The following is an 18,264-nucleotide window of genomic DNA, read 5'->3' on the forward strand; positions in this document are numbered from 1 at the left end:
GGGCCCGTGTCAGTATCGCGCAGTAGTGAGCATGGACTTACTTCGTACATGGATGCAGGCAGAGAAAGGCGCACTGCCATTATGTCATCGTTATCCTCGTCATTGGACATGCGACACCTCTCTACGGACTATCTAGGTAGGTAAAGACAGCTCGAGGCCGTCGACCCGCATCGCGTGTCCTCGCCAACCCGCATTGCCCGCATACGGTGTAGTCCCCCTGAGCCCGCATACAGATCAAGACCCCCACGGGACAGCCGTTTCCCCGCCTCTGCCCGCCCAACGAGGGTTCCGTCCAGGATTCGGTGTGGTGTGTGTACTACGGTATGTAAGTAAAAGCCGTCCTAACTGCGTGAGTGCTGCGACAGGGTGTGATGTAGATGGCAGCATGTGCCGTGTGTTGAATGCGCGGGATGGACGGAAGCATTTATAGCAGGACGTCCTGCTCACCCACCATTGGGATCGCTGGCGGCGTTCATTGGATGTCGGCGACTGCAATGGGATGGACTCTTGTTTGTGTGCATCGTGAGTTGTCGTGTCTCAGAACCAAAAGGCTGGGAGCCCATGTCCACCATACATCAATCATTATGCCGTATTCAATCTAGTGTAGCCAGTATCGCAACGGCCATAGCGCTTCTGTCCTAGACCTTTGACCTACCGGTACCTACGGTTGGCGGAACATGTTACATGGCTCGCTTAAGTAGAAGTAATGTAGCAACGGCGGATCGGCGATAGGGATAAGATAAGACCCGAAAGACTGGTGACGGGGCGAGGACGGTGAACCAGGGAGGATAAAAAAAAAACAGGAAAGCTGCAATTTCGGAAAATTTAGGGATTGCTATGTATACGCGCCGGTATCGCTAAGGTGGCCCAAGAGAGTAATGGGCTGTATAGACTTTGTTGTCCTGGGTAAAGCAAGGAAGGTCAGTGTTGAAGAGACACAACTCATGGTCGGGGGAAAGGAAAGAAAACAAAACTCCCTCATCGGGTTGACGGCAAATATGAGATTTTCCAAATGCTGTCCGATCTGAGAGTCGCGTTGAGAAAACTAAAACAACTCCTCTACATGAATATTTCTTGGCCTTGGCACTCTACGGATCACTCTACCGATACATACATGTAGGTCTTGTCCTAGTGCTAATGACTCACCGGCGTCCATTCTATGTGAGCGTTTTCTAGCAGGCTACGCAAAATATCATATACGCCTGATACGAAGCGCGTTTTGCGAGTTTTGAACAACGGCAAGCTGAAAGGGGTATGGGAAAGGGGGAGATGAGGTTGGCAAGAGATTCGTCCGTCAGTTCGGCCGATGTTCACCTGCTCAGACAAACTGAACACATCAAATTGGGCGTTGGTCCGTCCATACGGCTGGGTAAGAGGTCTTGGGTGCTGATAATGAAGGAAATTATATAAGTCGTGATGACCGCGTTCAAGCATTTCTAGCAATTAAATCGTAGTTGAAAGCTTCGTCGTGGAGTCTCGAATTTTCTCTTGTGGCTGGTGATACCGGTATTGTGTTCTATTTACTTACTACCTCTAGGATGGATCTGAAGACGCTGACTGCCGACGATAAGAAGAACATCGTTGTTCTGGGCGGCTCCTACGGCGGTATTTCGACAGCACACTATCTCCTTAAACATGCCGTCCCGAAGCTCCCAGACTCAAAATCGTACCGAGTGGTCCTTATCAGCAAGACTTCACAGACCATGTGCCGGCCAGCTGTCCCACGCGCCCTCATCTCTGATGCTATGTTCCCGCAAGACAAGCTCTTCGTGAGCATACCGAAAAACTTTTCACAGTACACGGCCGGCAGCTTCGTCTTCGAGCAAGGGACGGCGACAGCCCTTGATTATGAGAAACGAGCAGTCTCGGTTCTCTTGACGAAAGATGGCGACAGCGGCGCTGAGCTCACTATCACATATCATGCGCTGGTCATTGCTACGGGCGCTTCGACACCGTCGCCGCTTCTTGGATTCACGTATGACGAGGTAGCACTCAAGTCGAGCTGGCGCTCATTCCGCGAGGCTTTGCCTAAGGCTAAGCACATCGTCATTGCGGGCGGTGGTGCTTCCGGCGTCGAATGCGCAGGTGAGCTTGGTGAACATCTTAACGGACGGGCAGGTTGGCTGAGCTCAACTTTGTCAAACCCCAAGGTGCAGATTACCCTCCTCAGTGGTGGGTCGAGGATCCTACCGTATCTGCGACCAGCGATTGCACAAACGGCTGAAACTTACCTGGCAAAGGTTGGTGTGCGTACCGTGCATAACACGCGAGTGGCGACTGTTGCTCCCCCCGGAGCCGGTGGGGAAGATGTTGCGGCAAATGCGACACTGACTCTAGACAATGGAGAGACCCTCCAGGCTGACCTGTACATTCCCGCGACGGGTGCCCTGCCTAACACGGACTTCGTCCCGGCCGCTCTTCGATGTCCAGATGGACGGGTCAACACCGACGCCGAGACACTGCGTGTCATCGAGGCTGGAGAGAGAGTATATGCTATCGGCGATGCATCTGCGGCCGCGCGCCCCGCGATACACAACATTATTTCCATGGTTCCCGTGCTCGGTGCGAATATCAACCGCGATTTGCTAGCAGTAGCCAGTACTCAACAGGCCCAAGTGGCTGGCGAGGACAGGGTTTTCAAAGAGGATACTCGTGAGACACAGCTCGTGCCTATTGGGAAGAGTAAGGGAGTCGGTGCCACGATGGGGATGAGGCTTCCCAGTCTTCTTGTATGGTTAATCAAAGGGCGTGATTACTGGCTATGGACAACGGGAAATCTCTGGAGTGGGAAGCAGTGGACGAAGGAGTCATGATGGGCTAGACGGAGCGGTATCGCTGACTGAGGTTGTTTAAAACTCACCTTTCTTTTCCACACATCAGATCTAGATCATCACACATAATAATTCACCTAGTAGAAAGTTTTAATAGAAAATACTATACCCATCCAATATAAGCTGTTTCGAATGGTCCGAAGCGCTAGATAGAGACGTAACTCACAAATCCCCGATGATACAATGCCGTGTTATATATGGTACATCGATCTGAATCTAAATGGGATTGTGTTCAGATTATTTGCCTTATCTGATACAGTCGCATTCATCTTCGCCAGCCGCGACTGATTTTGCTATCGCCCTCACCACGCCTTTCAGCTTCAAGCACCGCATCAAACTCCTTCTGGGCCTGCTCCTTCTCGTAATTACGCTTCTCTCTCTCCTCATCTTCAGGGGAATAAGAGTAGCTATCGGTCCTGGGATCTGAATCTCGCGTGTCTTGTGATTTGTCTTGCCGGAGCCGCCCCCATCCTCGTTCTTGTCCAGATGAGTCACCCCTTTCCCAATCAGGACTACCAGATTTTGCTTGTTGTCTTATACGATCCCAAGATGAACCGGGTGAGCTGATTTGTCCTTGCCTTGTCTCTTGCCTTCTAGCTGAGAGTGCTACCGGCGAAGCATCATCATCGTCAAAGAGATCATCAGTATCACCACGTCCAGGTGGTGGACTCCGAGCCGAGTTAGAAACCCGGGGGAGTGAACCAAGACTTTCAGGAGTCGGTCGACTAGAGTAGCCGGTGTTCTCATTATCTTGATGCGGGGAGTTCCCTGTGTATCCTGCGTCGCCAGGCATGTCAATCGGTTGGTTCCTGGCGCGCATATGGAGCAGTCGAGGGGCGTTCTGGCGGATCTCTTGTACCATGCTTTGAAGACGCGGGTCTCTTTTCGTGTGTGCTACCTGAGAGTTCTCGCACATGGAATTGAAAAATAAAATTGATGGGACGAAAGCAAAAGGATAATAGGCTATGAAGCGTACAACATGCCATACTCTAGCAGCGTGCTGGCCTTTAAGAATTTGGAACTTCTTGGTGGGGAAGGAATAAGGATCGAACTTTTGCATCTTGGGCCGATAGAAGGGAAATGAGAAAGTGCGTCTCTTGGATACACTTATGCCTAAAGCGATGGCCGAGGCCACGGGCTGTATCCAACTGAGGTAGCGAAGGCCGTGTATAGAATGTTCCGCGACGGCGTTGGCTTCGATGCCGGTCAAAGGACGCTGAATTGCGATGGCGTGAGTCTGAAGCCTTGAGAGAATGTAGGGAGTGGATATCCTATCATCGATGCCGGCCCATGAGGACCAAAACTGCAGTTTCGGCAGGTTGTCAAAGTTCAAGGTCTCTCCTTCTGCTATAAATCTCTTTTCGAAGCGACCCTGTAAAAAAGGGTCTACGAACGGCCAAGGCGGGTGATGAGTAGGGGTTTCGTCATTGTTGCCTTCCCAATGTGGCACATTGGAGCCTTTATCGTTTGACATTTTGTCAGCGTCCGCGTCTGATTACCAAGGCCCAAGAATACAATGCACGTAGGCGCGTGTGATTTGAGAACAACGACGAAGGAGTGAGCAACAGCATTAAGCCTGGGCCATCGTGTGAGGTCATCGGAGGTAAGGTGATGATTGTACTTAGGTACTTAAGGTGGAGTACCGGTAGCTGGGCAGCGGCAGATGTGGCTGCTTCCCCCCGGATCTTGTGGCTGGGCGCGTTTTATTGACTTTGATTGTGTGGCGGTCGCGACGCGCTTCACCGCGTCATGGCAGCCCGCACTTTAGATAAGGCGATGGAGCCTGAGGTGTGTGCACTTTACAGCTACCAACAACTTTCTATTTACTACTACGTAGGTTGGCTTACAACGACTCTTCTCTGCTTGGTCGACAGTTCCACAACTGTTGTTCACCTCTCCAGCGACCATTGCCGCTAGATGCACACCTGTAAATGTATATCTATTGAACCATCCTCGCCATCTCTTCTTCGCCTCTCTAGATAAAGAAGGATGATCCATCGAATCGTATGGGTGTAGTAAGCCGTCATGCCCCTCCAAAAGTCCTTCTCGGAACAGAATGGCTCCCTTAGGGTGAGTGAGAACAATTATTTTGTTGAGCTTGATTGAATTGAATCTGTCATTCTCTAACTAATATAACTATGCCTACAGACTCGTCAACGTTGGCACAAATCCAGAAGCCATTCTGCCATAACCCAGTCCTCGACTACTTCGGATGCTCGTCCTCGGCCTCTCGAACGCGTCGCCGACGCCACCAAGCATAAGCTCAACGCTTTCAACTTCCGCCCACCTGCTCAAGCTCCCGAACCTGATGAGCCCACTAAACGAGAATTCCTCGACGAGAACGATAGCCCGGCCCAGTGTGACGCCGCATCTCTTCCATCTAATTTGCTCTCGGCGCCTATGAAGCATCTGAGCACTCCCGTAAACCGGCTCGCCTGGCAGGACCTGATTGGCGACTCAGATGTCAACCCCGAAGATGAAGACGCTAGCCCGCAGGAGAGGATCGAGTGGGATACCAAACAGAAGCCAATGTACGGCATGTCGCCAATGCCGCGGAAGCGGGGTTCCAAGAGGGCTCGTAGTTCTTCGCCCGCCACAGCTCCCAGGACAGTGGCGCCTGCTGTTAATGTCAGAAAGCTGTCGGCAGCTCTCAAGTCTCCTCACGCTGACCCCGCCATCGAGCTCTGGGATCGGTTCTCCTTGAGCGGTTCTACTACTACTACGCCCTTAGGCGCAGCCAACCCAGCTTTTGCTGAGATTATGGTCTCTTCTTCTCCCAAGCCCCCCCAATATGTGGAGGTAGGCCGTAGCGATGGAGGATTGAGGAGAGCAATTAGCTGTGGAGCAAATTGGCCGAAGCGCCGTCGCGTCGAACGTACCGAGACTGCCCCCTCGATGGATGTTACCGCTGAAGAGAGTCCAAGAAGCAATTCGAAGTCATCAATGGTCAATGCTTTGTTGAAGAGTGTAACAGGTGAACTAAACAGGTCGAAAGCTGCCCAAACACAGTTAAATGTTTTAAAATCGCCGTCTCCTCAAAAGAGAAGGTACAATCCTGCTACCCATCTTTCTGGCTCTCCGAAGCGACGCCTATCTCCTTCGAAATCACCACCGCTCCAAACCTCAGAGGCTGCCGTTGTGTCGAAAGAACCTAGCAATGTAGATGCTTCGTCTGATTACGGCGATGACGATTTCGACGATGATACACTGATGAACTTAGATGTTACTATTAGTTCTGCACTGGAGCAAGAACCTCGTACGCAGCCACGGACGCCTGATCTGAAGGAAACCGTGAATCCAAATCATGCCTCTCGAAGTGCGGATACATCGTTCGACGAATTCGCGGATCTTGATGATGATTTATTTGCCGATGCTGGGGACTTGCTATCGCATGTTGATTCGATTTGTAACTTTGATCAAGGTACCGGCGCGTCTCAGGCTCCCGTTTCTACGAACGCGGTTTCGCATCAGCCTGCTCTTGATGATTCGGCAGAGGACATGTACGGGGACGACTTTGGAGATTTCGATTTCGAGGCTGCCGAAATAGCTGCTACACAACAATCCGCCAAAAAGCCTACTGGATCAGTACCGCTTGTACGTAAGTCATACCATTAATAATATACTATACACTCGCTAATATGATCAGTAGCCATCTCAAAAACCTAAGACAATTCAGCGCTACCTTATCACTCAGGTTTTGCAGAGCCAATATACAGACGACCTGGGTAGAGAGCTTCCAGAGAAGGTAAGTACCCAAAGATAACCGGTCCGCCTGTTGCTAACATCCTCAAGATTTTGTTTGTCGAACTTGACAGAGCCAAGATAATGAAGACAGTGCACCTCCGAGGCGACTGGGTAGAAACACCAGCGAGCCCGAAATCATATATTCACATAATTGGCGATTTCGAGCCCTCTGGTCGATGTGTCATAGACAATTTACAAAACATATTAATATTACACCCAGACCAGCTGATATCAGCAACGGTCGTTGCCGACAGTTTCACCTGCATGCGAAGATCCGTTCTTCAAGATCGCGTAAAGGCAACTAGTGAGAAGACGCCGCCTCTCGTCTATGGTACCCTGCTCCACGAAATCTTCCAAGAAGCATTGTTGGCGAATGACTGGAATTCTGGATTCTTGGACACAGTAATCTGTAAGATTACCGAAAAACATGTAGAGGACCTGTATATCATCAAAGTTGCAATCGCCGATGCTCGCAATCATCTCCGATCCAAAATGCCAGAGCTGCAAGCTTGGGCTAAATCATTTGTCTCTGCTTTTCCCAAGGTCGGTTCTTGCGAATGCTCGAGTTTTGGATTCAAGACACCCTCGCTAACCGTCTAATAGCCTGATGCCATCGTCCAGGGTCGAAGCGGAGACAAGGCGAATATGAGTGTTACCAAGCTACTTGACGTCGAGGAACATGTGTGGTCGCCCATGTACGGGTTGAAAGGAAATATTGATGCAACGGTTCAAGTCACAATGAAAGAGGGTTCTCGGAGACGAACTCTCACTGTACCCTTCGAAGTGAAAACAGGTAAAAATGCGACGCCGAACCATATGGCTCAGACGGCACTCTACAATCTTTTGTTGTCAGATCGATACGATATTGAGATCGCTTATGGAGTCTTGTACTACATGGAGACGTCACAGACGTATCGGATTCCGACAATACGTAATGAGCTTCGTCATATGATTTTACAGCGCAATCAGCTAGCATGTTATGTCAGGGAGCGCAGCGTACAGCTTCCACCGATGAAGAAAAGTGCCAACACTTGTGGCAAGTGTTATGCCAAAGTATCTTGCTTTATATACCACAAGCTCGCTGATGACGGCAGCGCCGAGACTAGCGGAGTCAAGGGCAAATTCGAAGAAATAGTCCAACATCTGACTCCAACGCACCAGGAATTCTTCCTAAAATGGGAACGTCTATTGACAAAGGAAGAGAAAGAAGGTCAGAAGCTACGACGAGAGCTCTGGACTATGGTCAGCACAGAGCGTGAAAAGGTTGGGCGTTGCTTTGCCAACGTCATGATCGAAGAAGGTTCCGCATTTGAGGACAGTGATGGCCCAAAAATCAATCGTTATCGTTATACGTTCATCAAAGAAGGCGCCAGCTCCGCTTTCTCTTTCCTAGACTCTCAGCTAACAGTAGGGGAGCCTATCGTAGTCTCAGACGAAGCAGGTCATTTCGCACTGGCTCTCGGCTATGTTACCTCTGTGCGAAAACAAAGGATATCCGTCGCCGTCGATCGTCGCCTTCACAATGCGCGTATCCGACGTCCTAGCTTTGATGAGAACACGAATCAGGTGTTTGCTAGTATCATGGAAGTTGCGCCAGAAGGCGCCACCCCGAATCAGTCGCAAGGAAAACTCAAAGAGGCGCCTCTGCGGTACCGTCTGGATAAAGACGAATTCAGTAATGGCATGGCTACCGTACGGAACAATCTGATCCAAGTGATGGCAGATGGCGTGTTTGGCTCAAAGGAGATCAGGCGGTTAGTGGTCGATCTTGCTCCTCCTCGATTCAAAGCAACCACAACGCAGTATTCAATGTCAGAACAGGCAAGTCTCAATGTGGACCAAAAACGAGCCATCCAGAAGGTCATGAGCGCTGAGGATTATGCTCTCGTGCTCGGTATGCCCGGGACGGGTAAGACTACCACGATTGCCCATATAATCCGCGCACTAGTGAGCCAGGGGAAGAGTGTGCTTCTGACCTCATATACTCACTCTGCCGTGGACAACATCTTGTTGAAGCTGAAGACGGATCAGTTTCCTATTCTCCGTCTTGGAGCGCCGGCAAAGGTTCACCCTGAGGTTCAGGACTTTGCTATTCTAGCTAATCAGCCAATGAGCAATTTCGAGGAGATTCGACACGCTTGGCACGACAGCCCAGTCGTAGCAACCACGTGCTTAGGAGTAAGCCATCCTATCTTCAACGAACGTACATTCGATTACTGTATCGTAGACGAAGCGTCGCAGATCACCCTACCTATTTGTCTAGGACCAATACGGTTGGCGCGGACCTTCGTGTTGGTGGGAGACCATAACCAGCTTCCGCCACTGGTTCAAAACGAAGAAGCCCGAGAGGGGGGGTTGGATATCAGCCTGTTCAAGCTGCTCTCGGATACCCACCCTGACTCAGTTGTCAATCTCGAACACCAGTATCGAATGTGTGAAGATGTCATGACACTCAGCAACACTCTGATCTACGAAGGCCGGCTGAAATGTGGCACTGAAGCCCTACGACATCAAAAGCTAGTAATTCCTCAGATGAACCACTTACGACAAAAACATTATGACGCCAACACAATCATGCGGCCCGGCACACCAAGGTCGTTTTGTGTTAATTGGAACAGTGACCACTGTTGGCTGCACCATCTCCTCGATCCTGAGGCACGGGTTCGTTTCGTCAATACGGACCAATTGCCTGCACCCCGGGAAGAGGCTAAAGGCAATCGCATCGTCAATCCAACTGAGGCCCGCATCGTTGTCCAGCTCGTCGACTCCCTCATCGCCGTCGGGGTGCCAGCCAATGAGATCGGCGTCATGACACACTACCGCTCGCAGCTCTCCCTGCTCAAACATGGTCTCCGTGGGTTTGGAAATAGTATAGAACTACACACGGCAGATCGCTTTCAGGGCCGGGATAAAGAAGTTGTAGTGCTTAGCCTCGTACGAAGTAACGAGGCTTGCAGCATAGGCGACCTGCTTAAAGATTGGCGCCGGATCAACGTCGCGTTTACGCGTGCCAAGACAAAGCTCCTTGTAGTCGGGAGTCGCGAGACTCTAAAGGGAAGCGGGGAACAGGAGATGCTGAGTAGATTCGTCCGGCTGATGGAAGACCGAGACTGGGTGTATGACCTACCTCATGACGCGCTTGAAAGCCACTTCTTTGAGGACGGCGCAACACAATTCACAGCAACGGGCGCACCGGGAAGTCTGGTCTCGCCATCTAAGAAAAGTCCAAAGAAAACCCCAAGGAAAGGGGCCATGTCCATGAAGGGTAACCTGCTCTTTGCTGGGAAAGAAAACCAGAGACCGGCAACCAAAAGGGGAAATGTCACAGGCAAAGCGCTCCTACGGAACAATCCTGTTTCGCGTGATATACTCAATGAGATGATGGAAGGCATTTACTGAACGAGCATGGGTTGGTTTGCTGGCGGCGTTAATTGAGTTGGCTTATTGTTCGAGAGGTGCATTGGTATAAACATACTAACCTAAGGGGTTGTTTTATGGGGCGTATTGCATCAATAGGAGTAACTTATGATTCAGCGATATTACCATTTTGTCGCTTGGGGCGCCCATCTGTTAGATGCAGGTGGGCTAGATACATATATATTGGGTCCTTGGCACTAAACTTGTGACGAAGATGATACCTAGATAGTTAGTATAGACTTTTAGCACACTCTTGTCTGGGAAATGTGGAATAAAGAAGGATCATTGAGGGCCATAAACTTCACGTGGATGCATGTCCCAACTCTTTGCATAATGACAAGCGATATGCCACTTCAACAGCTCGTTCATTACGATAGCAACGACGATTTATTTGAAAAAAAAAATAAATAAATAAATAAAAAAAATTCCCCTGCATTGTAACTATATTCATTCTGTTGCCTCCCTCGGTAGCTCATGTTCCCTATCTCTAGTTGTTTTCATGTCGTAGAGAGACAGATGAATCCTCCAGGCCGGTACTTTTCAACAAAGATAACAGGCCGTAACCTTGGATATGCGGCTTCAGGAAAAGCCATGCTGGATTCCGACTTTCGGGGCCACGATGCAACAAGCCTTGTTATGCAACGATACTAAGCAACTCGTTAGTAAGTGTACCGGGCTATACGAAAAGGATACTGGATTGATTGTGCTCACTAAGCTGAATGGGAGAGGAACTTTTGCTTTCACAAGAAGCAGAACGAGGGGCTATCGCTTGCTCTTCGCGTATTTTGCATCTCCAACTTCGTCAGGAAGTAAATAAAAAGCATAGGGGGTATAAAGGTATCCCGACCGACCGACGCGGCTCTCATCGACGGAGACCTGTTAATCGAATTGGAACTTCAACAACCTTATCTGCGAAGACTTCTTTAGGCGGTCGACATCTCTGTTAATGGGGCAAGGATTACCCGATATTTGTTTGACGAGGAATGAAGTTGCTGATTTAAATTCACTCCTCTTTCCGCCTCAGTGCGAGAATATCGGATAGCTTTAAATGCCCCTTGGCGCCCCAACCAGAAGGTCCGCTCTCGACTTCGGGCCGGACAGCGACGTACCAGTTCCATGCGCGACGGTCGAGGTCACTGGAACTCAGGTGGTCTGCCCAGCTTTCGTACAGAAGCCTGATAGCGCCGAGAAGTCTGGCGACGTTCTCCTCCTTCTCGAGATCGAGCTCTCTGGCAGTTTTCTTTTTTGAGGTTGTTTTTGCCGTCGATTTTGGGTGGGATGGCTGTGCATCGTTCTCACTGGTGACATTATTCCCTTCTTGATTTTGGGAAGCATCGACCCGCGTAGCAAAGCTTCTGAAAAGGTACGCCTTGGCTGTCTCTGGTCGGTGTATGGGCATACCGACGACGCCGGCTTCATACGATCTGCTGGACGCTGTACCGACTGTGCCGGCCTTGTTTCTCATGGCTTCGAGGTCTATGCCCCATAGTGCCTCTCCTCCCAGAGTAGCTTGTTCTCCTGTGACGCGAAGACGCTCTGATAATGCACTATGGCATTTACAGGTTAGCCTATTGTATAAGTTTGGAGAGTAAATGAACTGTGTTCAGACATACTCTGCAAGACAGTTGCGCATTAGTCTCCAGCGATCTGGCCCGAGCATTATCCCACCGTACCATCGCGTCATCACGACCAATGTGTCAACAGCGTTCATTTCTTGCATTGTCTTGAGCAAGAAGGACCCACATCCACTCTCTCCATCGTCGAAGGACTCCTCCTTGATCGTAGTAGCATTGAATAGATTGGTTGGTACCTTGACCCGATACGCCCACGCGTTGTGTGTCGCGGATTGAAGAGATGGTGTGGCGGCGAATAGGGACTGCAGAACAGACTGGCGCTGAGATGGCTCGGTAATTGTTATAGCTCGCACAACAAATGTCGATTGTTTCAAAGTAACAGGTTGACTAGTGGACCACGACCTGGCTGTGTGACTAGCTGTATTCTCATTCGTATCTCGAATACTATCACGGGTGCTAGTTTTGGCTGCGGCTGATGATTCTTTTACTTCGGACGAGTCTTTCACTTCTTCTTCCTCCCCCTTCCATGAATATCCACCTCTTTTTAGAACCGTGACTTCTCTCCCCATAACCCTAGCCCTCGGCTGCCCGTGACCCCAGCCTTCCTCATCAGCACTGAGACCCTTTTCAAGACCGATTGAAACGGCTTTGCTTCTCGAATTAGCACTGACGACGGCTTGTGCCAAGCTTAACCGACTAGAAGGGGGTTGCTCTGGCATCGTATACCGCAAAAGCTCCACTGCGAAGGCCAGAACGAGGGGTGCTCTGTTTGTTAACAGTGTAGTATCGGCAATGAGCTGCTCATCTGTCTCGACGGAGAATTCCAGCGCTGCCTCGTATTCGCGCGGCTGCACGGGATCTGGTCCATCCAGATATCCTGTATCACCAGCAGCCTTCAGCCGCTTCGCATCGGCAGTGAGATGAGAGCCAGTCCTCTTGCTCGCCAAAGGCCCGGCGGGGTTCTTCATGCGAGCTTTACATGCGTTATGAAGAGATCTCGCGGCTTTGGCATCGGATATAGCTGCTTGGACATCTGATAGTGGACATTCCGCGATTTGCTGGACACTACGAAGATTCTTGACCTGGAGACTCTTCACGCGTGATAGGGCGTCCTTCATCGGCACTTTCATACCCACGGTCATCAGCCGAATGAGATCTTGAAGATCCTGCTGAGCCGACATCGCTTCGGTGTCATCGGTAACGTAGGAGTTAAAAGCCTATGGAAATTTATGAAACGCGGCTCTGGATATACAAGCCGCGTGAGAGTGAGATAACGTCATGCCATGTGCACGCACTTTGGCTTACTTACATATCGAAATGAAGATATGAATAACGTTTATATTCATATGATGCTCAGATAAACTACCTTTTAATTGCATGTCCATATAGCTCCTGTAGCGAAGACAGTGTGTATTGTACAGTTGAAACTTAATGAAACTGTATATAGCCCCGAGAATGAAATCCACCGTACTGTGCCAGATCTGCTCCAAAATTTGCGGGACAACCAGGAACCTCTCCAAAAAGCCCCATCATCATCAGCAATGACAACGGTCTGAGAGAGGGAGATTGTCACTCCAGTTGCATCACGGGGTTTCCATATTCCTATATCCAACTCCGTCATCTACTTCTGTTTCATTGACGTTCATTCAGCCTGTGAGAAAGGTGCCAAAAGCTGGGGTACCTATATCCTACTGATTGGCAGATCAGGAAGCCTTATCATGGATCGATGAAACCTGAGGGGAATGAACCCAGCAGGCTTGGTGATATAAAGATCTCACCATTCTGTGACTCTAGGTCAAAAGTCGCTGCATTTAACGGTTGAGGCAGGGTTACAGAGAAGGCGAAGTGAGGCAAGGATTCAGTCAGTGGCAGCTGGGCTGACGGGCCCACGATGCAGCCCCTATATGGCAGCACATCGTGTACAGTCGTACGGACTGTGACACATACATATAGGCCGATGAGGAATTCCTACAGCCTCTTGAGGCGAGTTCATGAAGGCAGCCATCTGATAAGGCGGCATGCCTCATCACAGGGCCCGAATCGCAGCAGAAAACCCGTCACAAAGCCGCTCCCTTACCAGCCTACACAACCAAAGGCGGCAGATACCCAGCAGAAGCAGTACAGGCGAAATGAGAAAGCGCCTCTCTCGGACCTCATGCGCGAGCGCTGGTTCGCCATGCTCGGCTTTGGCACCGCGCTGGCATGTCTGGGCTACTTCACGACGAGTCTGACGATGTACTGGCGGACGGAGCCCGCGCCGTGCTATCCCCTGGGCTGCGAGCCCACTGTGCCCACGGGCCGGCCGTCTATCCAGTCGCCGTACGAATTCGACATGCACCTCGACAAGTCGGAGTGGCGGTACGGCATCACGCGGCTGCGGCGCGAGCTCGGGGCCTCGGTGCGCGGCCACGTCCTCGAAGTCGCGATAGGGACGGGGCGGAACTTCGAGTTCTACGGCTGGGACGCGGTGACTGCGTCCCTACTTAGTCCTGAGGAGCAGCGCAAGAAGACGAAGAAGCAAGGGAAATCTTCTTCCGACGATGACGCCGTTCTTAGTTTCACGGGCGTGGACATCTCTCCTGGTATGCTCGACATTGCGCTGCTGCGCGTGCGCCAGGTCGTCCCGCATATGAGCAGCGAGATCCCCAAGAAGCCGTCCTTCGCCATGTTGGCCTCCAAGTATAGCGACGACAAGGACGGGAAATCCCACGGCCACGTCGTTTCCTTGCTATCGGATCGGATCAGACTTCTTCAATCCGACGTATCATCAGGTCTGCCCTCACCACCCGCGCCCCCATCCCCCTCCAACTCAGCCCCATCTACGTCCTCACTGCCCCAGAAATACGACACAATCATCCAGACCTTCGGCCTCTGCAGCGTGCAGGACCCCGTATCCCTCCTCTCGACCATGGCGGCCTCGCTCCAGCCCGACACAGGCCGCATCCTGCTCCTCGAGCACGGGCGGAGCATATGGTCCTTCGTGAACGGCCTTCTCGACCGCGGCGCGCGCCAGCACCACGAGCGCTTCGGGTGCTGGTGGAACCGGGACATCGAGGTCATCGTGACCGAGGCCTCGCGTCGGATCCCGGGTCTCGAGATCGTGCGCCTCGAACGCCCCGGCTGGACCACGGCCGGCACACACGTCGTCGTCGAGTTACGCGTCACGAAACAACAACAAGGAGAAATAGATGCGGGGAAGAAGGAGAAAGCAACTGGCTGGTTCCCGTCTGTCCTATCGACCAAGCAGGCCACGGATGAATCCAAGAAGAGCAATTGATCGATTGATTGATTGATTGATTGATTGATTAAATGAAAATCTCCCTACATGCTCGCTTACTCATCATCAATAGGTCGGTCTAATTGGATTGAAGTTACCTCTAGGGTAAAATAAACACTTGTGTATATATCACATCCATTGTACTTCTAACTCATAGCTGGTTGTCACATATCATGAGCATTGCTTACTACCACCTGGATGCTACGTCTCACTAATAACTGACTGTACTACGCTTATCAACGAATTTAACAAGATGGATCTCGACCAAGACATGTGGAAAGCAGCCTTTTGATTGGAGATTTCTTAGGTAAAATTCTCTGTCTAGATTCGTGCGCCCGGAACTTTTTGCCTTTATTTTCTTTGCCTAATTGCGCCTGTTCTTTTCTTTCCCTTTTCTTATTCATCGCCCAGCCAAGGAAAAGCAGATCTCAAGGTCTAACGTTGCGCATCTGTGCATGTTGCCCAGTACTCCTCATGACTTTTGTCACTTTTCATACATATGCAAACGTGATGGCTCAGCAACAACTCATTCTACACCATGGAACAGCACCAGCCTATCATCATACGACACTAAACTCTTCGAGTGTCTTCAAATGCTTCATAGTCATACACGTGCATAATCCTCATCCTACCCCCGTAGACCAGTGAAATAGCAAAAAGGCTGGATGCCGATAAAACAGATTCAACGCTCCCATCCTGCGCCAGTAGCCTCATGAAATCTCAACGCCATCCGGAAACAAAAAATAAAGCACATGACCCATCATACAAAACTCCTGATATGCAATTACGTCCATCTCTGCGCGAGACGGATGTTTAGAGAGTGAGATGAGAAAAACATGAATCGAAATTCATGGCAAGATTAAAAGTCGTCTAATAAACAATCGAGCTCTTCTAACTCGATTGTCTCGGGACTTTTGTCCCAGTCCAACATAGCGTCTAGTTTAGACCAGCCCTCGGCCTCACCATCTCGCTTCATAGGCGCTGGTATGGCCAAGGTTGGGCGCATGGCCGGACTCGTCATGAAAGCCATGTGTGGAAGATAGGTGGGGATGAAGGTTCGGTGGGGTTCGCCAAAGAGCTGCTCGTTCTGCATACCATCGTCTATGCCAAGCTGGTCGGCAGGGGTGGCAGAGAGTAACTCCCCACGGGCCTTACGTTTCTGCAAACCATCGGCGGTCTGAGTGAACTCCTTTTCGTCTTTCTCTAGAGGGGGCTCATCCGCTCTAGGAAAACGCGACGATGTGTGCATCTGGCGGTGACGCCGAGAGGCGGAGCCCAGCGACGTTCCATGTACAGGGTAGTCATCGTCCAGCTCATCAAACTCAGGGGACGACAGATCAACCTCAGGCGAGAGGCTAAGCTCCCTACGTCGGTCATTTTCTGCATCCTCGGTAGTAGAGCCCGAGCTAGATAATGATGGAGTGTCGATGGGGCTGTGCTGTGCAGAATAAGGGTCTGGTAAGGGGAGATGGGGACATGTGGTGAGGAAGAAGTATGTACGTCTGGGGTGAACAGACTCGAGCTCCTTCGCCAATGGGCACGGGGCGGATGCAGTCCAGCCAGCTCGTTTTGTAAATGAAGCGAGCCGTGATGAGATAATAGCGCATGGGTTCGCAGACCTGTGCGAAGCCAGTTAGACAAGGCAAACATAAACTAGTATGGATGCGAGGTGAAACTTACTGTTGAACGATTGGAAGTTTATCCATCAGCACGGTAGCCAGATCCTTGACAAGCTGGGGGCGGTTTCGCGTTTCTTGTAACCGGATAATGACAGCCTCTACGATCTCATCGTTTATCCCGTCTAGGTTGACAGGTTTGACTTGAAGCGCATCTACATCATCCATCTCTATGGAAGCGTGGACAAGCGACGGTGATGGCATTGATATCGAAGCAGACTTCTTAGAGAGCGGGGCGGAAGATTCGTCGTGCGATCGCTTTACCTTCTTGCTGGGACGGGGTGACCCGTCGGTTGAAGGTCGCGCTCTTGAGTTCATGTTTGCTTGCGTGTTGTGGTTGTTTGTTGACGAACGGTGGACAGGGACGTGTATTCCAAGGGACGGAAGGGACAACGATTTACGACGGGTGTTATAAGGCATGGTGACGGGCGCTGCGACAGAAGGGAGAGACATAAGAGGGCGGGACTAGGCTATGTATATCCTTGACGATCTGATACTCGAAAGTCGCATGAATCACGGCCGGGGGGTGGGAGTGGTGAATCCTGACTTATGGTACAACTATTCGTAGTGCAAGACGAGCAGAAGACGCAGATCGCTATGATGCAAAAGGCGATGAGAGGAGGGAGGGCAGGCGATAGGCGACAAGTAATATGTATGGAATGACGGCAGCTGAGATGGTATAGTAGGTATTAAGTATTGGGTTCGAATCGACTATGAATCGACTATTAATTGGAGAAGACTGGGGACAAATGGCTGGCGAGGGCGAGGTGCGTCCAGGGGACGGCGGAGAGAGGTTGTAAGAAGGTGCAAGGACGGTGACAGCAACACGGATGATGGCAGAGCGGGCGAACGAATCGGGACGCGCTGCTGGATGCTTATGTCTGCTATTAGTCCAGTGCTTGACGGACGGTATGAAGCACACGAGTAGCAACAAGCTTTGGGAGAGGAGCAGGCAGAGAGGGAGAGAGGGAGAGAGAGCCGTGTGTTTGGGATGAACGGCGACGGGATGGGTGGGTGGCGGAAAAGTGCAAGTACATGTATGTAAGTAAGTACGGGTAGGGTAGGTAGGCGGTAGCAACGATGGGCTACTTCGTCTGTAGGTACTTACATACACTACGAGCAATGGACGGGAAGGGCCCCCAAACACCCAAACAGACAACCCCAAACAGAAAGAGAGCTTCACGGTACATGCCCTCCAAGTACCCTGGCCTACCCTGGCCTAAGTACCCTGGCCCTACGCCGGGACATCCTGGGACACCCTGGACTAGTGCACAGCTACAGTGGAGCCTGGTATAGGTTCGGTATAGTGCCGTCTACAAGGCTCGAGGTACCCGGGAGCTTGTGCTCCCAGCGCATTTAAATCACAGCGGGGGGCGGCATCATTTGACAGTAGCAAACGATGCGATCTCCCAAGTAAGTATCTAGGTGAGGTAGAGGGGAGAATATAATAGATCTATCTTGCTTATCGTTTGAATAATTTTGGATATAGAGGTGAGTCTGTATATGTATATATATATATATATATATAATCTTAGCTATATACATGTAGGTATATAAGTATATAGGTGTTGAGGGTATTCTAACATGTGCCTACCTACAATACCTACCATATATGATGGCCAGCCCACCTGGGTAGACGTGGGAAGAAAGGGTTAAAAAAAATAAAAAAAATATATAAAAAAAAAGAGAGAGAGAGAGAAAAAAAAGAAACCTCAAGGCAAGGTACCTCGGCTATCCCTGTTCGC

At 50.7% G+C, this 18,264-nt stretch overlaps 5 protein-coding genes across 5 annotated transcripts; 2 read left to right on the forward strand and 3 right to left on the reverse strand.

The window, feature by feature from the left end:
- The first annotated feature begins 1,070 nt into the window (after positions 1–1,070).
- On the forward strand, positions 1,071–2,932 carry F5B22DRAFT_564216 (FAD/NAD(P)-binding domain-containing protein). The gene has a single exon (XM_047973078.1). The coding sequence runs from the start codon at positions 1,539–1,541 to the stop codon at positions 2,811–2,813; it is 1,275 nt and encodes a 424-aa protein (XP_047825014.1). The 5' UTR covers positions 1,071–1,538; the 3' UTR covers positions 2,814–2,932.
- A 5-nt stretch (positions 2,933–2,937) lies between these two features.
- Positions 2,938–4,483, reverse strand: F5B22DRAFT_630511 (uncharacterized protein). The gene has a single exon (XM_047976550.1). The coding sequence runs from the start codon at positions 4,303–4,305 to the stop codon at positions 3,097–3,099; it is 1,209 nt and encodes a 402-aa protein (XP_047825015.1). The 5' UTR covers positions 4,306–4,483; the 3' UTR covers positions 2,938–3,096.
- A 6,512-nt stretch (positions 4,484–10,995) lies between these two features.
- Positions 10,996–12,747, reverse strand: F5B22DRAFT_640378 (uncharacterized protein; the record flags this gene model as incomplete). Its single annotated transcript, XM_047977838.1, has 2 exons — positions 10,996–11,539; positions 11,606–12,747. 2 exons carry the CDS (start codon positions 12,745–12,747, stop codon positions 10,996–10,998), a joined length of 1,686 nt encoding a protein of 561 aa, XP_047825016.1.
- A 575-nt stretch (positions 12,748–13,322) lies between these two features.
- Positions 13,323–15,096, forward strand: F5B22DRAFT_564300 (uncharacterized protein). The gene has a single exon (XM_047973079.1). The coding sequence runs from the start codon at positions 13,458–13,460 to the stop codon at positions 14,841–14,843; it is 1,386 nt and encodes a 461-aa protein (XP_047825017.1). The 5' UTR covers positions 13,323–13,457; the 3' UTR covers positions 14,844–15,096.
- A 606-nt stretch (positions 15,097–15,702) lies between these two features.
- Positions 15,703–16,939, reverse strand: F5B22DRAFT_640380 (uncharacterized protein; the record flags this gene model as incomplete). Its single annotated transcript, XM_047977839.1, has 2 exons — positions 15,703–16,462; positions 16,524–16,939. The coding sequence occupies 2 exons, from the start codon at positions 16,937–16,939 to the stop codon at positions 15,703–15,705; spliced, it is 1,176 nt and encodes a 391-aa protein (XP_047825018.1).
- Between the last annotated feature and the right edge of the window lie 1,325 nt (positions 16,940–18,264).

This window comes from Xylaria bambusicola, assembly GCF_022495145.1.
Source record: "Xylaria bambusicola strain CBS 139988 unplaced genomic scaffold F5B22scaffold_89, whole genome shotgun sequence".
NCBI lineage: Eukaryota > Fungi > Ascomycota > Sordariomycetes > Xylariales > Xylariaceae > Xylaria > Xylaria bambusicola.